The 26,385-nt window shown below is 39.7% G+C and overlaps 1 protein-coding gene and 1 long non-coding RNA gene across 5 annotated transcripts in view; one reads left to right on the forward strand and one right to left on the reverse strand.

The window, feature by feature from the left end:
• Positions 1-1,431: 1,431 nt before the first annotated feature.
• Positions 1,432-9,364, reverse strand: LOC310902521. The gene is made up of 4 exons (XR_014586754.1): positions 9,120-9,364; positions 8,930-9,034; positions 8,427-8,544; positions 1,432-7,304 (listed from the first exon to the last, which is right to left on the reverse strand). It is a non-coding gene; the product is annotated as an uncharacterized lncRNA (long non-coding RNA).
• Positions 9,365-9,396: 32 nt separating this feature from the next.
• KIF20B (kinesin family member 20B) overlaps positions 9,397-26,385 on the forward strand; it is a 39,118-nt gene continuing 22,129 nt past the window's right edge. For 2 of the 4 annotated variants that reach the window (XM_083844162.1, XM_083844163.1), the window contains exons 1-17: positions 9,397-9,530; positions 11,488-11,644; positions 12,137-12,223; positions 12,334-12,450; positions 12,651-12,789; positions 14,270-14,454; positions 16,777-16,825; positions 17,488-17,682; positions 19,122-19,233; positions 19,808-19,879; positions 20,361-20,507; positions 21,861-22,023; positions 23,055-23,306; positions 24,043-24,182; positions 24,704-24,854; positions 25,352-25,619; positions 26,223-26,284. In XM_083844162.1, the coding sequence (XP_083700288.1) occupies positions 9,442-9,530; positions 11,488-11,644; positions 12,137-12,223; positions 12,334-12,450; positions 12,651-12,789; positions 14,270-14,454; positions 16,777-16,825; positions 17,488-17,682; positions 19,122-19,233; positions 19,808-19,879; positions 20,361-20,507; positions 21,861-22,023; positions 23,055-23,306; positions 24,043-24,182; positions 24,704-24,854; positions 25,352-25,619; positions 26,223-26,284 (2,385 nt within the window). In that variant the 5' untranslated portion in view covers positions 9,397-9,441. Of the gene's footprint in view, positions 9,671-11,487; positions 11,645-12,136; positions 12,224-12,333; positions 12,451-12,650; positions 12,790-14,269; positions 14,455-16,776; positions 16,826-17,487; positions 17,683-19,121; positions 19,234-19,807; positions 19,880-20,360; positions 20,508-21,860; positions 22,024-23,054; positions 23,307-24,042; positions 24,183-24,703; positions 24,855-25,351; positions 25,620-26,222; positions 26,285-26,385 lie in introns of all 4 variants that reach the window. The other 2 variants (XM_083844165.1, XM_083844164.1) reach the window with 2 other exon arrangements.

A 26,385-nucleotide genomic window follows, 5' to 3' on the forward strand; every position in this document is an offset into this window, starting at 1 on the left:
ATTAGCTTCCTTTGTTGAAGCTCCTTGAGCCTATTGGAAACGCACATTTTCACCCCACCAACATCTTGTTGTTCTGCTTGTAACATTCAGTGAAAAGCCACTTATTTATCTTTGCATGTACATCCACCTAAGTTATGGCTGTTACCACTGTGATCAAAGTTCTAGGCACAGAGGTTACTGACCTCAAAACACACTGTTTGAAGTCCTTGTTTGACATAATTTGTGTTATTCTCTACGTCAATAGTTATTCGATCTGTTGTCTACTCCATTTACAACTGAACAAAAGCAAAGGAATAGAAACTACTAGTTGAGGCACTGCTCTTAAGACGTTTTCCTGTCGCAGTACTGCCTAATAAGAGGCCAGTGTTCCCAAGTCTGCGGTCTGTGTTCTCTTCCCATCATAAGCATGCATCAGCATTCGCTGTGGTTCCGTCAAATCAGACTGGCATTATGATACCACCTTATAAGCTGTAGCCAAAGGGGAAAAACAAACACAAAAGAAGGGGCAGGGGGAGGAGGAATGGAGAGGGAGTTGTGACCAGCAGCCTTTCACAGCTGCTTTTTAAGGAAGCATTTGTTGGGGAACTTCTGTGAAGTTGCGTACTCCTCGTCTTTCATTTATGCTTTAGTAATTCCCCCTTGCGCTCTCTTCCTCTTCTTTGATGCAGAGAAGACAAGTAAGCAGCACTCTCTGAAAACATCCAGAACAGTACCTACAGCATGGGGGCTCAAGCAAAGTGGATCTGGGCTGAGTAACTAAGGCCATACTTTGGAAGAGGCGTAGCAGTGCCAAGCTGTGCTGTCATCTCCACCCAGGTAGTGACCTCACCATTTTGGTCGGTATCGCTCTGTGTTCAGAATCGTGAAATTACCAGAATACCGCTATAAATTCTATTACTATCTGCAGGCTAAACTAACTGATAATAAGCAAGCTTATTAAAATTTAAAAAAAGGTTTTCTAAGAGTAGATCCTAGCTAATATTCCAAATGATGATGGCCTATCAGGAACGCATGCAGTCAGTAATAGCCAGTATGTTTAGCCTTACAGAAGTCTACAATATGGAAAGCACTATTATTCCAAATTACCAAACAGTATGCTCAGGAAAAAAGAACATGGAGTTATTTGCTCAGACATAAAGCTTATCATTATTGAGGTTCCGACTCCATTCCATTCTCTCCTAAATTGTTTTAGAATAAGCTATACCAAAACCAACCATATCAAGTACAACTCCCACAAGGCATTTAGGTTCTTACTGATACAACACTGCGTGTCTCCATAAGGGGAGTTTTACTAAGGTACTGTATTGACCCCAAGCAAAGATGGGATGGATCCTCCCGTCTTCCCCGTATCAATGTTCTCCATTATATTCATCAAACAATTTGTTAAGAACTTTGGTGTGAGAAGTTTATTTATAGGAACGTTCCTGTGATAAGGCTTTAATAAACCACTGTTTCCAGTTCCCAGATGCAAAGAAACACCTACCATGTTAGATTTTTCTTGTCCAAGTCCACTGCTGAGATTCTTAGTGGCCATGTTAAAGGCTGCTTTAGACACCCCGTTGCTAGCCATACCATCCACCTAAAACTGAAAACAAAACATCAGATAAGCAATTTTGGCATGTGCAGCACATTCTCAAGCAGCACTATGACATAATTTGTAGGGTACAGCTATATTTGTTATATCTGAAATCAAGCTTCATGTTTATTTGCAACAGCAATAGCCATCTGATTAAAACAATAATAATACTACAGCATCTATTTCTGAGTCATTTGTCTTGGGTAATTTATTTACTGAGAGCATGAGTCACACAGTTAGAAATGAGTCATTTTCTAACTTTATATTAATATTACCCTTAGCATCACAGGATTCCTCCTTACCCATACATTGTTGCATGCTTTGGTTCTTTTCACAATGCCAGAATGCTGGTTTATATAGAATATTTAGGTCAACTGTTGGAACAAGTATCTTCACTTTATGTAATGCCACTCACCCAGAAAGATCTTATGATGCTTTATAAATGTGTGTATTTTCAAACGTGCATGAAGAAGTGAGTTTTTTTGTATTCTTCGTTGCAGCCATATATATGGTAAGGTATTCTCATGGTAGCATGAGAACACATGGCAACTTTATACAAAAGCACCTGATTGGAACTGCAGGCAAATCCTTTAGTCTCTTGAAACAGCACAGGGGAAACTGAGAAACACAGAAAGGTTTCACTGACAATGGAATCTGGCTATTTTCATCTCTGTTTTTGCAAAATTGGATTTACCTTCTGAGAGTCAGACCAGCCAGAGCTTGGTAAAACTCATCACTTTGGTGGAAACCTTTCCGTTTCCTCAGATTAGCCGCGTGCAAACTCTGAGGAAGGAAGTCTGGCCTGTTTCAAAACTTCATTTATCCTTGGCTGGAGCATGTTGTGACAACCTGAGGCAGAACAACATCAAATGAAGAACTCTATGTTGAGCTACACTTGGAAATTCTCTACCTGCACAAGTCCAGATATGCCCAAAGGCAAGCATATCAGGCTGCACTCCAGCCAGCATATTTGACTTCTGGTTGAAGAACTGCCAAAGATGCAACTTGACAAGCAACGCAGCCGATCTCTGAGGGCCTAACAGAAGAGAAGCAGCCCTGCCCTCCTGTCCCACCAGCATTTCTGCCTGCTCTTCTGCTGCCCCAGCACTACTTTGACCATGCAGACCTGCTCGTCAGTCTGGCTGAAAATAATGGTGTAAGAATGTGTTTAAACAATTAACTGTTCATTAACCTTCCTTTTGAGAAGCAACTGAGACTCCATGCCTATTTATCACCTTTAACCTGCCGGTCCACTTCCAGGGAAGATGGCTGTGTTTCTCTCCAGCACTGCATGGCACAAACCCAGGCCCTTCCTCTCAGGAGTACCACTCCACACCGGACAGATGTTTGACACGTATTAAAAACCCCTGCCTTTTCTCTTTCCTACATGATAGGCACTGTGCATCCTGATTTACTACTAAAATACAAGCTTCAGAAGAGTAAAAGAAAAAAAAAAAAGGATGACCTCACACAGAAACAGGAAATGCTCTGGGTCATTTTCTATTATCAAAGAGCCATTACTTTCAAGTACTTTAGAGATAAGTCACTGGTTAAGAAATTTGTTTTCTAAATGTGCCTTCCTTGCTTTTTATCATGTTGTAGGACAACTGTGTCACCTAATAGTACATGTTTAACTTTTATATCTAAACTAAGAGGCTAGTAAAGAAAGCAAGGTTCCTCCTGGGCAATTCAGGTTGTGGTCACGTTGTTTAGCTGTACCAGGCAGCATAATAGCACTTCCAGAACAAGCATTTAACCTATGCCTGAAACAATTCTGAGCACTTTTCTCCACTCTTTCCAGGAAGCCCAAATCCAACATCTGAAGGTCAGTGGGGTGACTATCCCACTCCATCCACATCTTCACATGGTTTCAAGGAGAAGCCCAGAGTGCCCAAAGCCATGTTGACATTCAGAGGAACAGTACGTAACGCCAGAGAACAGCACTAGCTTCTGAGGTCAAGACAGACAGTGGTGCTGCCAAGAATAAACGCAGCTATGTCCTGGGTATAAGAGCCAGAACGATGACTAATACTACACTGAAATACTGTAGTGGCTGCACTGTAACATATCCTGCTCCTTGGATTTAGCCCATCTTACATAAGCAGTGATCTTCTGGCCCCTGAACCTCATCTTTTTGAGACACCTTATATTTTTGAGACACTGCAGCAGCCAGTCTTGCAGATTGTGCATGAAACTAATAAATATGTATGTATCTTAAGAAATATCTTGGCATTCGGCCAGTTTCACTACTTCGACATTGCATTATTCTGGGTTTGTATTGACCTCATGCTCCAATGTACTTCTTACCAAGTTTCTAGTAAAACGACAGAACTAAGGTTGAGAATGTGATCATCAGCAGAATGACTTCTTTTGGTAAAATTTTCTGGGGCTGTTCTGAGGGCTCTGGAACCATTAGACCACTACGTATAGCCTAACATGTATGTAACACTGCAAAAGAAGCAGCAGTATTCTCAAAAAAGTCATCCTAAGGATTAAAGCTCGAGTTTCTTTCAATATGAATAATTTCCATAAGAAGCCTAGAACTGAAATAAAACTTCTGAAACCCCCGTTAAAAAAAAAAAAAAACACACAAGAACATATATTTCATTTTAGGAAAGTCAGTCCTCAGATTTTAACATTAAATTATGGGTACCTATATTGATATTTGAAGAGCTCTATGGATGACTGAAAAAGAATCAGCAACACATCAAGAGAAGTAAAATTTTACTAATTACATCTGGAATTCATCCCCTGTCCTTTACCTGGAGGCTACAAGCCAACACACAATCTGCAAAGAAAATAATTAATATCTTGTATAGCAAAATACAGCAACAGGCCTAGTCCCAGACCCAGAGCTAGAAAGATACTACGCAAGTATTTGCAGAACTTAAGCCCAGGTTTAGAAAAAAAAAGAAATAAAAAAGTATTTCAGGGAACCAAATAAAATTTAGATACACACTTCAAATACACGTTCATGAAATCTAAGCAGCGCATACAGAAAACATTTTATGAAGCAGCCAGCATGCCTAGACTGTGTCTGTCCTTCTGCATCAACAATATTACCCAACAATTTTTAAACAAGAAAGAAGGCAATAACCTTGTCCAGTGGCAGTTAAAGGTGTAAGAGCCTATCTGTGTGAAGACAGAGAAGGTGGTGTGAGTTTTGCCACTGAGCAGATGATTCAATTTATTATTCCTGCTGCAAAACCATTAAAACCATTTTTAATGGTATCCCCTGAGCCATCAGCATAATGTCGATTAGGAGGGAAGAATATTATATGTCTAGTCAATACTATCAATATTCCTGCTTGTGGATTCTCTGCCTACAGCCCCAATTACGTGATTACCAGTAACTCAAGAGTACCCAGCTTACATGATGCAGTGCAATCTTAACACAAAACGAGACAGCGTACTGGAACTGGGTGGGTTGGAGTTAATGCTCCAGGACACATCACAAATGCCCCTGAAGTTATACTTATCAACCACTTCTATGGAAAAGCCATCTATGCAGATTTGTTCTTAATAATAATAAGCACTTAATTTAAGAGTAGTCCTTTTTTCTTGTATAACTACACTTTTACAAAATACTTTGACTGTGTATTTTAAACAATTGTTTTAATATTCACAACAGACATGGTAAACACCTGATAACCAACTACACCATTTGCTATGAATAAGTCAGACAAAACAACTGATACATTAACGGGACAAATACTTGTGTCGATGTGAAAACATATTTTCCCATTTTCTCCAACAAAGGCCACTTTTGCTATTATACTGACTAATATGGTATTGTGTTGTTTGGCCTGATCAGCTGACTGATGTCCAAATGCTTCAGCTCCTTTCAGCACTAAAGCAACAAATCCTTAGCCACCGTAGTGGTCTTGAGGTATTTGTCACCAGTTACAGAAAGACCCTAGAAAAGGCAGAACAACAATAAAAGCCAGTATAGAACAAGGCACTTTGTTACATGTGCTCATTAAAGGGCTGTTCAAATTAAAATAATCTAAGAACCTAAGTACCCTCATACAATTGGTAACCATTTCAAAATGCTAGACCAGACCTTCAATGCAGTGATTTATTTTTTTCTGTAGCACAATAATATAAATAATTTTGAAATGTTTTCAGTTACAAGATTAAATGGTTGATTACAGCTTAAATGATCTCTTTAGTTCAACAGAGTATTGTGAAATAAAGAAGGGCAGAAGGAGTAATGAGAGGGTAGAGGGAGAAGCAGGAAGAATTACTGAGAGCTTCTTTGTCTCAACTGCACTCTTAAAAAACACTTTAGTTTAAAAAGATTAACTAAGTCTTGAGTTACACAACTGAACAAAATAATCTCAGCAAATACACTCCAAATCTTCTCCTACGTAAGGCAACACACTGCCGCTCAACAAGTAATGCTATCTTTATCATACACGAGTTTTTAAATAGAACTTCAAAGACTTAAAACCAGCGTGCTGATCACATGCAGCACACAAAACACAGGCATGGGACCAGGCGGCCAGGCTGCAGCTGAGCGCAGCGTGCACACCATGTGGCATCCAGACAAGCCGTCTTAACTCCGCTGTGCCCCCAGCCGCGGGCCAATTGGGCTGGGGCCAGTTCACCCCCAGGGCAGCGTGCTGCGCCACCGGGCACCCCGAGGGAACAGCCACCGGGGAACTGGGTGAAAGAGAAGAGGCCCTGGCCACCCAGCCCAGCCCCGGTGCTGTCACCTGCTCTGTCTGGCAGTCTGTCGTGGCTGACTGAGGGAAGACATGCTGTGCCAGTAAGCCTGCATTAGACAGCCACCGAACGCTTGCCGGTTTTCAAGTGACCGCCTCTGTGCTCCAGGGATGAAGGGAAAGCTTGGGCAGGCGTACCCTGAAGCTCTAAATTGCACTGAAGAATCCAAGCCATTTTTCTCTTAAGTTTGTGCCTTTAAAGCTAGCCTCGAGGTTTCAGGCACCAGGAGACCACCTTCCAAGGAAAACCAAATGGAGATGTTATAAGGAATGAGCAGGAAGCAAAGTAAAGCAGCCAGTTGGTCATAGCAAAATGGTACGGAACAAACTGGGAATCGAAAGCCTGAGGATGTAGCTCATTGCTTAGAAGATATGGTGAAGGAAAACACACCTATGGCACTGGAGAAAAATAAAAAGCAAATGAACAGCCTGCAAAGTGATGAGTTCATAAAATTAGCTGCATACACATTAGAAATGATGCCACCTGAAGGCAAATGATCGGGGTGGGACAGTGAGGGTACTTCTATCTACCTTCAAATTAAGGGAAGTGTGAAATGCGTCCACAATTGTGCAAACGACAAGAGAAATGACAAGCACTGCCCTGAAGGATGGTGTGAAAAGGGGCTCATGCAGCGCCTACCAAGAAGGTAACTCAAGCATCGCACCATTTTCTGCTAAGACACCTGTGACAATTGTTATGAATTACTCTTTTAGCCAGAAAGAATTAGTTTGAGTAAGCGACCAGCAAGCAAAACAGCGCTGGGCGGCCGGGGAGGCCGTGCTCCTCAAACGGCCCGCGCCCCCCGCCCCCCTTTCACAGTCCCCTTTTATCATCGGGTTCTTCCGGCGTTACGCAGCCCCCCTGCCTGGTACCGTGGCTGTGTCGGCTGTTGCTAGGGGGTCGTCTCCGGTCCCTCTGGTGGTCGCACGGATGAAGGCGGTAGTCTTCCTCTGCTTGGTATGTGGTGTTCTTCCCTCCTTAACCGGTCATGTTGGTTTGTCTTAAGATAGGACAGTGGGTTATCAATTTTGCAGTTATAGTATTTACACAAAGTTCTCTCAACTCTCCGGCCGAGACAGCAACAGGCAGGGAGCCTCAAGGTCCTTACAGCCACCTGGCGACTCCCTTCGTTCCTTCTTAATATAGCCATGGGAAATAATGAACAAACACGCTTCATACACTACAACAATAACCAGGAGCTTTCTGTGCCAATGAGCTCCAAACTAACCCCCACAGAAGGACTTTCCCACCAACCAGACTGGACAGCAAGTCTGTCTCTGTGAGCCAAACGCAGGGGAAGCACAGTGGACCCAGGACAGTGCCGGGATACTGAAGTACTTTATTAATTCCCTGGGGAAGGTGAGTTGACTACAAAGATACTGGAGCCAGTCCTGGTTTGGCTGCTGCTCGGATGTGCTGAAGGGTGCTGGGCCAAGTCCCAGTGGTGCTGACTGTGTCTCTAATTACTTCTGACAGCTATGTAAAAACCAACTGAGATAAGCTGTCTCACAAGGCATCTTTTCATTACTCAGATGAGTACACTACCCACAACTTTTGAACCCTGTCCCAAATACAAGGAGCATATGTTTCCAAGGATAATGGTGAGAGTTCTAAAAAGTCATTTATAAAAATCTTACCCCCTTGCAGAGTGACAACTTTGCTCCACAAGTTACAGAGAATTTGAAAAGAACATAATCAAATTTCAGAAGGTAATGAGTTAATAGTTTTGGCAGCAGGTATTTGTTGTAACTGGCTGTCCTTGCACAAACCACTTAAGGAGACTATATTGGTAGAAGGCCATAAAGTTTATTTACATAGATGGAGTTTCATCATCTTTCACGCCAAAACAGGCTGGGTTGGTTATGCTGATCTAATGTTTTCTTTATCACAGTTTGTGTGAGGTTAGGAGCACATGTTAAATTGTATTTTAGTTTGCTCTTTTAGGATGTTGATGATACTAGGTTAAGTTATGCAGCATGTGCAGTTTAATAAAAATAGCTTCAGAAATCTAGTGTTAAAACAAAACCAAAATGTTGCTTGTAGCATATCCTTTGCTCTGCTCCCCACCTTAGCAAGAAAAAAAAATTCTGATGGAAATAGCCCAACATTTTTCAGAACATACCTTGCAAAATATTCTGAGATCTTCATCTTTCCTTCCCAGCAGGTGGAAGAGAAGAACTTCCAGGTTTGCCCCAGAAGCAATTTTTTCCCTTTCTTTGACAGCTATTTTTAATCCCCTCCTGATATGAAGAAAGGTAGTTTGGAATTAGCTTAGTTCAGTAGTTTCAATTCACTCTTTTTTTCACAACAGAAACTAGGATACTTTTAAAAAAATAGACTCAAAGAGTCTACAGGAGCTTTTTGCTTTTGTTTAGCAAACGATTTCAAATTCAAAGTTACATCATTTTGTGCTGTTAAAACAAAGCAACTCTTGCAAAATGGCTTGCATCCAAACTCAGATCAAATACACATCTTTTGCTGATGACACAGCCTCTGTTTAAAGAACGATGGGATTTAAGGCAACCTTACCCAAACTGCTGATACAAGATCTGTGTGGATTGTTGGTTTTTTTTACAGAACTGCTTGCACTTACATGGTGTTCTTTTATTCAAATGAAAAACAAACCTCTGGGTTTAGTAGTTACTAACGACTTTCAGTTGCTTTTCCTTTTATTTCAACGCACAGCACACAGATGGTCCTTGTTAGAGTTCAGAGGTCTCCTGAGTGAGCCTAAGGAGAAATTGTGGTGATTTTTGTTAGCGAGATCTGTATGTAACCAGGAGAGCTGTACGTTACCAGGAGGGCTGTACGTTACCTTTACCGGAGCTGTACGTTACCGGGAGAGCTGTACGTTACCGTGCCCTGCCATTCTGGAACAGGGTGATCAGGACAGCGATTGGCATTTGCTGCCTTGACAAGAAAGCCAGAGGATTTCCCTCGTTGCTGCTTCAGGAGCTCCCCAGCCGAGACGGGAGGAGCCCAACGCCCACCCCGCGGCAGCCGGGCCGGGGCAAGCCGCTGCTGGGAGCAGGCCCCGCCACCTAGCGCCCCCCCCCCCCCGGACTACATTTCCCAGCGAGCCCTGCGCCGCCGCCGCAGAATCAATTCCAGCGGCCGGCCCCCTCCCGGCTCCCAGCATGCCGCGCGGCGCGGCGCGCTGCCATTGGCTGGATTTGAAAAGAGCCAGCGGCCGGCTCGGTGTGAGGCGCCCGCAGCTCTCGGGCAGGTGAGGGGCGGCGGGGCCGGGTCGGGGCGCAGCCGGTGCCGGCCGGGGGCTCTGGCAGGGCGGCTGCCGGCCTGTGCGCACTGTGCAGCCCTCCCGGTGCCCGTTAGGCGACGCGGGGCGCAGCCGTTTGCTTACTGTAGGTAAAGAAAGCGGCGGGTATGGGGCGCACGGTAATGGGGCGCACGGTAATGGGGCGCACGGTAATGGGGCGCACGGTAATGGGGCGCACGGTAATGGGGCGCACGGTAATGGGGCGCACGGTAATGGGGCGCACGGTAATGGGGCGCACGGTAATGGGGCGCACGGTAATGGGGCGCACGGTAATGGGGCGCACGGGACCGGGGGGAGCGTTGGGGTCAGGAGCAAAGGGGCTCTGAGGCAGCCCTGCTGCTCTAACGAGCGCTGCGTGTCCCCTACTGCCTTTAGGGAGACAGCGCTCGTGCGTTGCTCTGGTGTCGGCATGGGGATGGGGGGTTAGAAGGCGGCTGAATCACTCTGTCCAAAACAGTAGGAAGCCAGGCAATAAATAGTTGTCTGGTTGCCAGGACACTTGCTGCCGTGGCGTGTGAGTAACAGCCCAATGAGCTGTTCTAACGTGCAATAAAAGCTGCGAAATCACAACTGTCTCTTATCACAGGAACAAGCGACAGGAGAATGAAGTGCAGGCAAAATACACTCATTTTCTAAGTAAAACGCATTTTTTAGAGGTTATTCTGGAGTTTTACCTTTTTATTATCTGTAACACTGAATCGGTTATGCTTTCATTTCCTATAGGTGTTTCACTGCCCAGATTGAGATGCACAAAAATAATTAAATCATGGATTTAAAAAAAAAAACAAATTCCTGATTAAATGACTGAAAAACAATACTTTAGCTGCTACTCTGGCATGATGTACATGGATGATGGATTTTACTGTCCTCTTAATAGCTAAAACTGTCTGTTAGGCTTTGGAATGTCTCTGAATTCTGTCTTATGTTAAGCTACATTGGGTTATCTTGTAATACCATCTATTTACTAGGTCCTGTGGAGATAAACATTGAGCTTGGATTAGTCTTGCAATGAGCTCGTACTCTAACGAGGCACTAAGTACAAATATGACGAAGCAAATATGGAACAATGTGGCTGTTTTTATTAAATAGCATGTGTAACTGTTTCCTCAGCAGACACCATGGTTTTGGCAAGGTTGTGGTATACAGAAAAGGCTTTTTCCTGGTAAATAGTTGTGTTGTGGTTTAGCACAGCACCTTGCAGCTGTGTGTTCACCCCTTCCACAATGAGATGGGAGAGAATAGGAAAAATGTAAAACTCGTGGGTTTAGATAAAGGAAAGGGAAATAATAAAATGAAAACAAGATGCACGATGCCATTGCTTACCACCTGTTGAGTGATGTCCAGGAATGGGATGGGCAGCAGCTTCCCCCACCCCAGCCAACCCCCCCAGTCTTATTGTTCAGCCCTACAACACGTGGCATGGGACATCCCTCTGGGCAGTTGGGGCCAGCTGTCCTGGCTCTGTCCCCTCCCAGCTCCTGGTGCACCCCTGGCATCCTCAAGGGCAGGGCAGCACCAGAAGCTGAAAAGTCCTTGACTTAGTGTGAGCACTGCTCTGTAACAACTAAAACATCCATGTGTTATCAACATTATTTTTCTCCTAAATCCAAAACATGATACCATACTAGCTACTATGAAGAAAGAAAACTAACACTATTTTAGCTGGAACCAGGACAAGTTGCTTTTCACAAAAAGAACTGTGGCTGGTCTTAATGATTTGTGATGTCAACGCTTCTGCCCAAGTATCGGAAGCTTGCTGTGCAAGCTATGAACAGTGTGAAGAAAGCCCTCTCCCGAAAGAAGTTACGGCTATCACTTAGCCTCACATCATCTGTCAGAGTTTAGAAACTTTACATTATGTAGAAATAAACAAAAAAACTTTAATATATGATATATCATCTTGCAGGATGGAGCCAACGTGGGATGAAGAGAAATTTTTCAGACCATCCTATGTTACTAGTGCTGAGCTGCCTCAAAGAACAGGACCAGTAAGTGTGGAAGATATTAAAGCAGATCTCTCTGACAAATTTTCATTGGTTTCATCAAGCTCTGACACAAGCCAGGTAAGAAAGCTTTAATGCTTGCATTATTTTGATTGTTTTAATAAAGGTAGTTCTTTCCTTGATAAGAACCGTAACAATTTTACAGAGGAGATGGAAAGCATCTTTACTGTGCTTTTAATTTGAAGGATATGCATAGGATAGACAAAATTGTGGTGATGCGCCTAATAACGTGCATCAGTTTTATATGTGGATGAGGCTAATGTCAGATCAGTGCAGCTTAATCACAGAATGTTTTTATATATTTTGATCTTGCAATGCAGTATACGTGTGTGCTGCAATATTATTTGTTTTGAAACTTTAAGTTATCACAGGGAACTCTTGTAGGGGCCTGAGTGCTTGTGAAAACTGATATAGTGAGTTACTTTTGCTTCCTGTGTCATTAAATGAATCTGTCCAAAATAGCCTAATGAAAATAGCAATGCCTTAACATGCTAGATATCAAACCAAGAATCTAGTCAAATTTCTAACTTCCTTAACTTCTTTTATTTTAAGATGAGCAGTTTGGAGTCTAAAGGACACATTCAAGTTTGCCTGCGTGTTAGGCCATTTACATCATTGGAAAAAGAAAATGAACCACAGGTGTGACGTTTTTTTAATTTAAAAAACAGCAGCAATGTAATATATCTTTCCTGTAAGGTGAGCTTTTTACTCTTTTTCATGCCTGTATTGCTTTTGCTTCCTTTTAATAGGACTGTATTTTACTTGAGGACTCAACAAGTATTATACTGAAGCCCCCTAAAAATTCCTTCAATCGACTGAGTGAAAAAACTGCTGGGCAGCAGATACAGAAGTTTACTTTTTCACAGGTAAATGACTTGTCTTTAAAAGTTTTTAAGTTATTTATGGGGGAAAAAAAGTTGCTTGACTTCTATTACTTAATACCAAGCAAAATTCTTTTAATCTTCTAGTCTAAGATTATAAACGTACAATACCTGGTTCTTTAAAAGTCTTTAATAGATTGATTAAACAAAATAAAGATATTAACCAGTTTCTTGGTAACGTTCAGGTTTTTGGGCCTGAAACAACTCAAGAAGAATTCTTTGAAGGTACCATGAAGCAACCAGTGCAAGATTTCTTAGAAGGACATAGTCGTCTTATTTTTACATATGGTGTTACAAATGCTGGGAAAACCTACACATTCCTAGGTATGAGTAGTGATTTTATTTTTTTCCTTGAACTAATGAACTAACTTTCTTCATTTATCCAAGTGAGAATTCCATCTGGTAGAGTTGTTCTAACTTTTTTATTTAGTGACACTAGAAAACCTGCATGTTGTCTTCCTTTGAATATTAGTAAATTACCTTCGAAAGTCTTGTTCCATAACAAATATCACTAAACTGACAGCAACTGGAGCCACTACCAGAATTTATGTATACATATAGTGATATTCTTTTGTAAGGCTGTAACAGTTTTAGTCAGGTGTCTTGAATGTCAATGTGGGGCTGTGGGGGGTTAAGAAAAAATACATGTTTTACACACTTCTCACATCCTGATATATAAGTCACTCTACAACAGGCTAATTTCTTTTTTTGTTGTTGTTACTACATGAAAGGTACATATGTATCTTAAATGCTATTCCTTATTTGAAGAAAGTATGTCAGCTTGTTAAATTTGTCATAGGCAGAGAATAAACATTTTGAAACGTTTGATTACTTTTAAGTATTTATACCTTGCCTCAGGTATCTGAGTTTAGCAATAATATCACAGCACGTCAGGAGGCAAGATCTCTTATTTTTGTACTGTTAAAGCTCAATATCCTTTCTGGCCAGAAGATGTCGTTCTTTATTTTTCAAACAAACCTAACAAATGAGGTGACTACAGGGAACCAAAGTTCCCCTTTTTCCATTATAATATTTCCAGCAGTTCTAGATGCTATATGAATTACCTGATACACAGAAGTAGTAGAAGACTATCGGTCTTCTAGTGATCAGTCAATTCAATAAAGGTGAATTTCCTATGACACAAGGTTCAGTGTCATTCTAAGTAATGTTCTGTTAGGTGAATTATAACTGAAGACTACTGCCAGTGAATTCAGTTATCGTTAATCAGGGGTGATAATGCGAACTCTTTCTTGTTCTAATAGAAATAGCATTTTTTTGATGTGAACTGGTTTGGGGTATATTATGAGATGTGGTTATTCACTAACTTTTTTGATTCGTGCATTTTCAGATTTGACACTTTCTCATGGTATTACGCTTCTAGGACTTCACCAGTCAGCCCTGTCAATTCTTACTATTATTCAATAGTTAAGTCTTTCAAAGTTATCTCTTTATGCATTTTTATAGAGCATTCCATAACTTTTCCGGTATATGGTCTCACTAGTGTTCACAATGGACTTTCAAACCTTTTTCTCTTAAGGCTAAGCTTATACTGTTTTTGCTATCAGTCTGTGTTATGCTGGATCCTGTACTGTCAAAGGGGTAGAGCATGAGCTGCTGCTTAAAGCCAATACTTTGCAAAAACACCCTGACTTAAGGACACAAAATATTACTTCAGGCTGTAACTGGCCTCCAAATTCCTCATGTATACCTTGAGATTGGAATCACTTATCTTTGTCTTCATTTATGTGTGTATCTTGTTCACAATAGTAACTGGGATGATCTTTCTTTTGGTTACTGCTTACAGGAACAGAAGATGATGTTGGTGTTCTGCCGAGGACTATGGATATGTTGTTTAAAAGTATTCAAGGAAGGCTGTACACAGGAATGGATCTTAAACCCCATCGGTGTAGAGATTATGTAAAGCTGACTAAAGACCAAGTGAGAGAAGAAACTGCTATTAAAAATTCAATACTTCGTCTCTCAAAAGAGGTAGAGGAGCACTTCTATGATAAGTACATTCATATTAGATAGCTCAGTGTTTCTCCTGTTCGTTCTTCAATGGGAAGAGGCTTCTGTGTTTATGCATGGGTATATCTACCATTGGGAAGGCGCTCAAATTAGCAGTAAAGTGAGCAATAGAGCTAATGAGCCATGGTCTCCTGTGGATTTGTTTTGTGGCTGAATGCTTGATAGGATGTAAGCTCTAAAGTTTTCTTCTATAGCTTAAGCGCTTAACTTATCCTCTGGGGTCATTGTTCCTTAATAAGGATTGAATGTAAGTAGTACCCCTGTCTGTGGGGACATGAGGAAGTATGTACCTTTAAACAGTTTACTGGCTTCCAGGATACTTGGAAGAAATTCATGCTCTTCAGGTCATTTCCATTTCAAACTCTTTCAGTTTGGCATTGTATACTTACAGGAAGCCAAAAATTCTCTTGAAACAGAAGAGGCATAAAGCCAGTGGAGCTCTAAAGATTAGAAACAAAATAGGTTTCTGGTAGTCTTAGCAGATAGCTGTCATTAACTGCTGAACAGTCCAAAAATACACTTCAGTTGCATGAGTTGTCTGGAATTCAACCTGCTTAGTCCAATTACAGTTGTGGAGGCTGTGTCTTGCATTAGCATACTTCTTTCTTGGTGTTTTTTAGTTCAGAATGGATGGAGTATTACAAAAAAAAAAGCAGATGCTACAAATTAAAACTAGAGAGGGATTCTTGTGCTATTTTCTTTTTCCACTGGAAAAGAATGAAGCATTTCCTTAGTGGTGTGCTCGGTGTTACTGGGGTATTCTAACTTGTGGGGTTTGTTACCTTGATTTTATCCGTGAGTTAAGTGTGAATTTCTGTGGTGTGGAAGGCAGATGGCAGTACAACCTACTTTAAAGGCACAGGCATGTATTCAGTGTAGCTCCAAAAGTCTTTAAGTACTTCAGGAAAAAAACAAACTGTCTTCTGTGTGTGTATGGGGAAAAAAGCTGTGTAAAACTGATCTAGGTTGAGTGAGGATGTAGGAATAAAATGATGTAAACAGGTGTGTGCAGATAGCTGCAGTAACAGTGAATGAATCTGTTCACATCGTGTGTGCCTCCTCTAGTTTCTAGAACTGTGCTCACAAAGAAAATATTAAGATTACAGATTTGGTAGCAAAGCTTGCATCTCCTTAAACAGAACCATATCTGGGTGGGTGTTTTGTATCTGTAAGGCTTAAACTTAGAAGTTTTGGTTACATAAACAGCTGCCTCAGGAATCACTTCATGAAATCCCAGCTTTGTAGGAAATATACCCTTAAGTAAACACATGCACACATGATCCGGCTTGTAATCCATGTTTCTTTTGAAGCGTACTGTTTCTGGTAGCTGAGTGTTCTCATCTTCTCTTTGGTAGATGAGAACTTACTTGCGGTTTTGTACTTAAAATAAACTAAGATTGGGAACTGAGTGTGTGTGTGTACAGACATCATTAGTGCTAGCTGTAGGGTCATGTTTTATTTTGAATTTTTGAAGGAGTTTGGCTTATCTTTCCGAAGGTTAGACTTTACCTCAGTTGTGCAACACTTCTACAGCATGCATTAGGAAGCAATAAGCTGCTTAAATTCTGAAGTGAATAAGTGCTCTGCCTCTTACTTCTGAGGAGGGTTGACCTAGCACACCATAAGATATGGAAGTCCTAAATTAGCAACATAACAATAATAAAAAACTCTTCAGGACTCTAGATTCAGCAGTTTAAGATTAACATGCAGATTACAACTAGGCTATTGCCAATCATGCTGTTAAATTATCCTGTTCCTATGTGGGCTCCCCACCCCTCTATTTTTCCGGAGTCTATTTTTTTATTCGGGATCAGAAACCTGAAAACTATATGCTTTAAGGCCTGATGTAAGGGAAGTGTCAGGAATGAGTATTAAGGTAACTGACCTTATGGTGGTCGGGCATTGGAACAGGTTCCCCAGGGAAGTGGTCATGGCACTGAGCTTGTCAAAGTTTGAGAAGTGTTTGGGCAATGCTCTTGGATGTGGTCTAACTTTTTTTGATGTGGTCCTGTCTGGAGCCAGGAGCTGGACTTAATTCTTATGGGTCTCTTCCAACTCAGGATATTCTATGATTTTACAAAAAAAAAAACACCCACAACCCTTTCAGTAGGAGTATACGAGTGCATTGAACCAGGTATAACGTATAGCCAGGGTTTTTGTGTTGGCATATTACAACTATGCTGTATTGCTATCCAGTAGGACAGTAGAGCTGTTACAAAAGTAACTGCTGTACTGAAGCTGCACTTCAATGCTATATCCTAAAGTCTCTGTTTTCTTTTGTAGGTGGACCAACAAAATAATGCTAACAGCAAAGCACCAGCTGATTCTAAGGGTATGTTTGATACTAAAGAACTACCATTAAAAAAACTGGCGATGCTTTTTAAGGTCAATAACTGACTTCTGGCCTATGTTAAATGCCAAATGGTCCTTTTATTATTATTATGACTGAATTGAATAATGAGCAAGCTATCTAGACAGAAAACACAAGGATTAAATGGTTAGAAGACTATCTGTGCATCTATCCTAAACTGGTATTATATAAGGTAAAACTATAGCAAGGAAAAGTAGCGCTGCTTGTGCTATGGGTCTGTAACGGAATTCTGACAGACTTCTGGAGTATTTATTTAATTAGGAAAAAGAAAACAAACAATTTTAGCATTTAAAAAATACCTAAATAATAAGTTTGCCTTAAGTCAGAATGAAGTATACTAGTCAGTTTAATTCTGTATCTTCTGAAGATGCTGAAGAGATTTGAGTAATTCTAACTAAGCTCTTTGATTAGATTTTAGAAGTGGAAATACAAGTTCTAGTTTTAGGTATCTTTGCAAATGTGTAGGGTAAGAATATGACTTCCAGATATTTAAGGGGGATGGAATTTCAATGGAAAGCTTGCTTTTTTTTGAGAAGGCTGCTATAATAGGTCACTTACTCATTTTTAAATGCAACTCACTTTACTAGCTCTATGTTGACTTTGTAATATTTTGTACTTGACAGACTTGGAAGAACTCTTTAAAGGATCAGAACAGTCTAGCACAACAATGGAAAATTACTTGAAGTTCTCTGTTTGGGTTTCATTTTTTGAGATATACAATGAATGTTTTTATGACTTACTGGTTCCTATATCAAATGACAAGAAAAGAAAAACACTCCGCCTTGCTCAAGATATCAAGGGATGTCCTTACGTAAAAGGTGATTAGAATCCATTGTAAACTGCAGAACTTGGCATGGAAAAGTTGTTCTTCCTATAGTAATGTTTTTCTAGATTAGAAAATTCCTAAATAAATTCAGTGAAGCACTAGAAATGTCTAGTTGAATATGAAAGGCAAGTCTCTATATGGCTCTTATCTTCAATAGTCTTTTCCTGCATATAAGCCTGTGTGCATTCTACTGCCTTCATATTTCTTAGAAACGTAGAAACAAGAGAACCATTAAACAAATCTTATTCTTTTCCATTAAAAAAAAAGTTCTAGAAGTTCTTACCTGTGGTTATAACTGGCTCAACAGTTGGGTTTTTTAGTATCTTCTGTGGAGAATCAGATTTTAGTGACTATATAAGAAAATTCGTTCTGGCTACAGCTTTACATTTTACAGTACTTCAAACTAATAATATTACAAGTTTGATTATTGGTTTTGGGGGGTGGTATCAGAACTCATATATAACAATTCAATGATTACATCAGGTCCTGGAAAAAATAGGGTTTGATACTTGTTTGAATTGTTCTAGTCTTTTCTGACAATTGAGATGCCAATTCTAGATTATTAAAAGCTTGTTTGTTGGTATTTGGCATGTTGTTTTTCTTACGTAGGCGAGGCCATAGATTGAGAAAGCTGAATTGGACAGTAAACCTAACTCATTCATTTCTTCAAACACCAAAGAATGTGTGAAGTAAGAAATAGTCTACTTTGAGCTATGCTTTGGCTTAATCTTGTTTATAAAGCTTAGTGTAAGGCTGTTATTGAGAGAACCACTTAATGACTTTATTGTTTTTTCTTGAGGAAACCACTTAAGGACTCTTTTCTTTTTTCTTGGTCACACAGTATATTTGCCAATACAATTTTGGTGGCCTTTCTGCTGTTGATATTATATAAGTTCTGTTAGGGTGACTGTAGGTATTAACTCTAGCACATACCAAGGTGAAATAGTCATTACGTTGTAGCCAAAATGCTTCACTGATGCTTTTTCAGTTAAGTTGATGGCCCTAAAAGGTATCCAGATAACCTGTTCTGGGTGTTCTCTCCCATACTCCCAGTCTGCAGGCTGAAACAAAGCATTTCAGGTAGAATTCTGCCTTAATGTAGACATAGGAGCTCTCTAATATTAGAGCCTATGTCTTGGCTTTTCAGTGCTCATGCTAAGGCTGCGTGCTTAATTTGGATAGACCATGCTTTAGTGCGTTGATAGGATGAGATGTGATATACCTTGCCCTTTCTTTTCCATTGGAGGAGGAATTTAATCTTCTGTTATCATTCTACAATTTGTCTGAAGAGTTTTAGTAAAATTAATAAAAAAAATAAAACATTTGTATGTCTTGAAAACGTATTATCCTTGGTGTGCATACGCTATCCCCTGCTCTCTTCTTTCTGTTTGTCTAATGATGTTTACAAAATGATTTTCTTTCTTCCTAAAGATCTGCAATGGGTTCAGATTTCTGATTCCAGAGAAGCTTCTAGACTTCTGAAGCTGGGGCTGAAACACCAGAGTATTGCAAGTACAAAACTAAATACTTCCTCCAGCAGAAGGTGAGATGAATTTTGAATAACATTGAATATAGGATGGTGTGGGTGGGAGGGAGAAGCTAAAATATGGCCTGTGGCTTTTGGAGGGGAAGAGGTTTTAACAAGTTCTAGATATATAGGTTTCAGTTTGATGTCCTCTAATAGTATGCGACCGAATGCTTTAAATCAAAAGGATTCTTCCTTCAAGAAGATGAACGTGTACAAAAGCTAACAACATTTTGTCGAATATTCTCTTTAAGGCAGAAAAACTTAGCTTTAGTCCATCTAGATAAGGGGGGGGGGGGGGGGGGGGAAATACGTACAACAAAAACTTGTACACTGAAAGAAACCCTGAAAAGAATAGAAGGTTTCATGTAGATGAAGACCAAGAAATTCTTCCTCTAAGAGAAGTGATTGTTTGAAATGGTAAATAGTGTGAGTTCCAGCTGTTTAAAAAGTTTAATGTATCTGATAGAGTAAATTCTTAGATATATGGATAGATTTAACGGTGTTTTGAACAAGTGTTGTAGATGGCCAAGTGTTTTTTCTAAGTTTTAGTCTCGCTTCATTTCTCTCTACTTTCAACTTCTCCTTTCAGTCATAGCATATTCACAGTTAAGGTACTGAAAATTGAGGACTTGGAAACGCCACGGGTGACACAAGTCAATGAGTAAGTTCAGAGCAGAGTTCCCCTTTTCCTTTGGGATGAAGTTATTAGTTATCTTCCATGTTGGTATATTGGTACTATGCTGTACATCTAGTGCTCCCTGGCCTCATGCATAAAATTGTGGTTTCCCTATTTCTTATCTATATATATAGTACTAAGCCCTCTACCCCAAGCTGTCAGGTTGCAATATTCTATATCTTGCATCCTCTGCTCAGCACAACATTCCCGTAGTCTGCTTCACTCTACTTCTGAAGTTATACAAGTCCTCACACGGAAGGGGATGAAGGGGAAATATAGGAAGCTTGTTGGGGAGGAGTTTGGCAGGAAGTAGCGTGAAACTTCATTGGGGAAGCAATGCTGAAAAGGTGGAAGGGTTCATGTAGATGAAGACAAAGAAATTCTTCCTCTAAGAAAAGTTGATTGAAATGGTAAATAGTGCATGTTCCAAGGCAAGAAAGCTGAATTTTCCTATTTTTGCCTTTAGATTGTCACTGTGTGATCTTGCTGGTTCAGAAAGATGCACCAAGACACGTAATGAAGGTGATAGATTGAAAGAGAGTGGAAATATAAATACCTCTCTCCTGATTCTAGGCAAGTGTATTAATGCACTCAAGAACTGTCAACAGTCAAAGTAAGTCCTACAGGTTGCAAACAGGTTATACTTTTCATGTATTACGTACAACCGCTAAGCAAGCGTTTAAAATATACTAGCTGACACTAAGTTTCTTCTGGAAAAGATGGATAGACTTTCCAGATGAATAAAGTCTTTTTGATCTACTAAAGTGCTCTATAAATTTGCTTGCTTTGCTTTTAATTAAATCATTAAATTCTAAATTGGTAAATGTGCTATCATAGGTTTTAGCAATTTAACTCTTTTTCTGAGTTTGGCTTGTCAAACAAATTCTGGAATGAGTTTAAAACCGCCTTTCACTACTGTCACTGTAAATGAGTTAAACTTTCAACCTTTTATTTCCCCTTCGTTAACTAATCTCATTTGTTACATAATTGTACTGTCCCAATTTTCCTCACAATGATAATGCTGTGCTTATCCTAAGAAAAAGCATTTTTCTCCAAATTTTGATATAATGTTAGCCAGATCAGAAAGAATGGTAACCATATGCAGACAAAAAAGCCTACCTGCTATTTACAGGCTAGATTGGGATCTAAATGAGAGTAGACTGAACTGTTTGTATTTTAAACAACTGTACAATATATAGTCACATCTGGTTGTAACTTCCCAGGAACTCTTTTCCACAGCTTCTCATCTGAAGATCTGTTTCTGTTCCAGAAGTTTAATGTACTCACTTTGCTCGTGATATGCCCTTATGAGCTTTACCACTTGTGCCATAACACTGTGCCTGACAGCCTATTCCAAGTCTATTATGCTTAAAATAAGATTTTAAAAAAAGCTTTGCTAGTGACTTACAGTCTCTTATCTTTCTGTCCTTTCTAGATGGGAAAGATGCATTAAAACTAGCAGATTCTTAAAGGGCTTGAATGTATTCAGAATGTCTTTCTGGTCCTAATAACTTGGAATTCTAACAATATAGAACAAATGTTCTGAAGCATGATCTCTTAAAATATTTATGACTTTTTTGCAGTTATTTTCTTAAAATGATTGGTTATTGTTCCTGCCTGTGGGCCACATGTTCTGACAGTAACTGCCTCGATAAGTTCTGTAGCACTATTCACGTAATTCAGTAGCTGTCATGTGAGGCTATGTGACCTACCATAGGTTAAATGTTGAACCTGTTCAAGTGCTCCCATTGGTGGTTTTACTGTATTCTAACTGAGAAGATAATGGCTAAGTAGCAGCTGAAACAGCCATGCAATCTCCATGAGCAGGTGTATCTAGCAAAAAACCAATTTTAATTGATATAAAGACTACTGTAGTTAACAATAGCTTGTAGTCTTCCAGCTGGATAGCTCTTACATTGACTGGAAGTTATTTAACTTCTGGCCATGATTTTTTTTGTCTTTAAAGGCTGCAGCAGCACATACCATTTCGGGAGAGTAAGTTAACTCATTTTCTTCAAGGATTTCTCAGTGGAAGAGGGAAAGTATACATGATAGTAAACATAAGCCAATGTGCTTCAGCATATGATGAAACGCTCAATGTGCTGAAGTTCTCAGCCATTGCACAAAAAGTAAGTGTATTGTAGTTTATCTTGTTGATCAATGCTTATGATTTGCATTTAAAGAAGAAGCTCTAGAGGCTCTCTCACTTCTAAGAACATGAATTTAATTACTGCATTTCATTTCTCCATGTTGTAGTCAAATTTTCTAATTACTTTTAGTCAGGCTTTATTTCCTTGTGAAGTGTTTAAAAAGCTCTACTAGAACATTCTTTTACTTTGGAGTGTGGGGGCAGGAGCATCCTCTACGAAGAATCTAATTCCTACAAAATGTCCAGCCTAACAGGAAGAGGCTTGTTATATTTAGAAGAAATTTCCTAAAATTGGGTAAACTTTCTTTCTCTGCTCAAAACATGGTCCCATCCAGGAGAGCATGTCTAGCTGCCCCGTATGCTACTGTTATCCTAATTCTGAATATTGTTCAAGTATTGACAAAAGTTGAACAGCAAAGAGTCTGAAGGGTGTCAGTAGGAAAGTGGAGGTTAAGCAGAATGGGTAAGAGTAAATGCAATGATATAACCTTGATAAAGATGGAAGACTAAAGTGTCAGATCAGTGCTGGAGCCTTAATGGAAGACAAAGCTTCTGAGAGTTTGTGTTGCAAGGACAATAGGTGGATGAGGCCTTTGGGATGTGGACTTATCTAAGGAGGTTAAATGTGAGACTAGAAGCAGCAGACTGTAAGGATGATACAGTTGTGCAAGACAGAATTTGTAGGATGACATTCAGTTGCATTTAATGCAACTGGAAACTCAAAATAGAAAATGTAGAAATCTGCTGCATGAGTGGCAACTCTTGTATGTCTTCCAGCTAGTGAAACTTGGTGTTCCTGGGTTCAAAAGAAAGGTTGGACTCTGAAGTGAATCCTTTGTACTTCAGCTGAAAACTGGTTAAAACTGGTTTAAGTGGTGACTCTGAACAGAGCGTAGACCAAGGGAGTACTGTGCCTGTAGAAAGCTATAGGAAACTGCAGCAGGTGTCTCCTGGAAGTGCTAGTAAAGGTTTAAGAAATACTGATTGTTTTGTTCTTTATTTCCTGGGTAGGTTTTAGTTATGGACACATCTATTCTTCCTCATGATCAGTCATTTGGCCAGAAATTGGCAAGAGAATCATCGCTGCTTAGTGTTGCTAAAACGTCTATCCCGAGGAAAAGAGCTACTGTTCTATGGGACCGGAGCTTAGAAGATGTGATTGAAGGTGATAATGATGAGATGGAGGAACATCATAGTATGGCAGAAGAAGAAGAGCAGAAACATGACGAAACTCAAGTCCTTATTGGAAAAGAAGAATATACAGTATGTACCAGGACTATTTTAAGAATTAGTGTAGCACTGAGTCTTGAAACAATGTATTCTGGTTTCCCCCATCTCTCTCCTATTCCTTCTGATCACCTTATTTTTCCATAAATCCAGTGTTAAGAACTAAAAGCAGGATTACTCATACTTGTCATCTAGTGTAGGAAAGCTGCATGAAATATGTCTAAATACACATTGAGCAATGAGACATGCAGGTTTGCTTTTATTGGCTTTGTGTAACCTCTGGTCAGTATGTGTCAAGGATTACTTGTGTTCTAGCAACAGAGACGACCTTTCCCTTACATTTTGTGAACAGAAAACCTCTTTTTTTAAGAAGGAGACTCTAGTCTGTTTTGGGACAGTGCTTCTTTGGAAAGTCACTTCCAGATAAAAGAGAGGAGGGAATAGACTAGAGTCTGTTTTGTGGAGGTTTCACTGATCTCAACCAAAAATGGGTATTTGGAATACAAGAGCTAAAAAAGCTTAATTTGGCAGGACTTAAAGTTCCTGACAAATGCCTTTTCTGTGCAAACGTATCTGTTTGGTACTAGCACAGAATTTTATATTTCATCTAATTGTGAATGCTCTTATTTATGAATAAGTTAATAAAAACTAGAAGATCTTTTTTCAAACAGTGTGAAGTGGTATTTTAGTGTTTGAGGAATGGGGGAAAAAAAATCTCGCTTCTGGGGAAGTCATTACTTTATGAAAAACTTAATGCTAATTGTAATTCTAGGCACTGCTGAATCTTATAGAAGACCTGAAGAAAAAACTTATTACTGAAAGGAAGAATAAGCTAGTGCTGGAGCTAAAAATTCGTGAAGAAGTGGTACAAGAATTTGTCGAATACTTCGCTCAGCGGGAAATAGATTTCATGTAAGTTAGCTTTTAATTTGACTTAGAACTATTGCTTAAAAAAAAAGAAAGCGAATACACTTATTTCTTAAAATCTGACCCTTGGCCATAATAGACTGTACTCTTCTGCTAGGCTTGCTCTGTTACTCTTACCTGTTAATATATCTGTTTCTGTTTGGACTATGAGTTCAGGAAAAATACACTGTGTGAAAGGTTGGGGGGAGGTGGGAATCTGTATCTCTGGAGTCCTTGGTGATACTCAAAACAAGTGTTCTGGCTTAAGAAACCTAGAAAAAATGCTTCTAGGATACACTTGCATCTGTTGTAATCCCTCCTTGCCCTGTCTGCTGCCATCTCCCAATTCCACCCCCCAACAAATCTTGGGGAGTGGGGGAAATACACTTCTCTTTTAGTGTAAGAGTAGTATTCTGTGTATTATTCTGTTGTGACAAAATAAAGGAGAAACATCTTTGTTTACAGGAAGCTATACTAGTAACAGCTCAGATTGGCTAGCTTTTAGCTGACTTTCTTTTCTACTATAGAGAGCGTCTTTGTAATGAACGTGAACGGGTCGAAGAAAATTCTGAAAGGCGTCTGGAAATCTTCAAGGAACTTGTAAATGGTTATGTTAAAAACCCTGATGAAGAAGATAAATTGAAGGATCTGTCTTGCAGTGAGCAGGCAGGACCTCGGGTATTTTTTTTTCACTTTTCCCCTGAAACATTTTCGGTTTTACTCGTTACTTGTTATGGGGTGGTATCCCTTATTGGGATTAGACAGGAGGATTGTTTCAAGGAACTGCATGTTGTAAAGCTGTATCCTCAGCAAGACGTTAAATGAAATATAGGTACAAGAATAGTTGCTGAGTCTTAAGTACATGTTCAGAAGTCTTAGCTTGTATTTTAAACTTGGATGCAAGTTATCTGTAGATGTATGAAAGGGAATGTAATGGTGGGTCATTAGATGCTATAGAAATAGAGTAGCTGTTACTTGATAATAGGCTTGTATGTGGAGGAAGACAAGGACTGGCAATCAAGTTGCATATGAACTCACAAGTTGCGTTTTGAAGCTGGAACTAAAATTGTTTTTATATAGTTTAATTCATAATGGTGTTCTACATTCATTTTCTAGAAATAATGGCAATTGTGTAATTATTTGCCAATTTTTAATGGATGTGAAATATCTTTCAGGATGGAGAATATAGCATAATGCCAGGCACCTGCATTATTCTTGAGCACATTATTGATTCTCTGCAGAAGGATGTCATTGATATTAAAAAGCATGCAGAAGCAGCACATAACTACGTTGTGTCCCTAGAGGACCCACAGGAAGCTATAGATTGGCTTGAAGAGCAACTGGGAAAAATTACCACTGAACTAACAAAGACCGAAGAAGAATTGACAAAGAAAACCACTGAACTAACCAAAGCTGAAGAAGAGCTGACTCAGAAAAACAGGGGTGAGTTAGGTATAATTGATATGGAAGGCAGAAGAAAGATATAGTTAACCAAGGTGAAATGGAAATAATTAACTCATTTGAGCAGGAACTGGGGGCGGGGAGGAGGGAAGCTCTAGTTTTGGGAACCACGTTGCATACCAGAAGTGGTAACCTGTGCTGTGCGTATTCAGGTTGAACAAGACACAAATCTTGGTTGTTCCATTTTATTTTATTTTTGAGACAAGTCTGCAACGAACAGTTTTAAGCTTTCTGAAGTGTGAGGTAAAATGTCAATGTTACTGATGATTATATTGTAATCCCTACACTTTACATCTTGTTGAGGCAGTGTTTTCAGGTACTTTGTGGAACATCCATAAATGATACTCACAACAATGATTTCAACATTCTCTTGATATGACTTATGCTTAATATGGGTTGCAAGACTCCATTATCCTTCTCCAAGAAATCTAGACAACTTTTGAAATGTGTTCTATGAGAAGTTAACGTGAAAACAAATCAATTTATTCAAAAGCTACTTAGGTACAAGAGTATCTAGAAAAATGGACTAGTGAGTAAACAATATAATGGCTGCTTATATGATGCAAGCTTCTCTGTATGTTACAGACCTTGAAATGCAGACGATTAAATTGGATGAGTCTGCTGAGCAACTTAAAAAAGCAACTGAGGTAACTCTATCAAGAAAATCTTGTGCTATTTGTTCTTATTCTGGTAGCTTAAAATGTCTTTTTCAGTATGTTTCTAGCTCTTTCGCTTGCGCTTAGTTTAT

Source organism: Anser anser (assembly GCF_964211835.1).
Source record: "Anser anser genome assembly, chromosome: 7".
NCBI lineage: Eukaryota > Metazoa > Chordata > Aves > Anseriformes > Anatidae > Anser > Anser anser.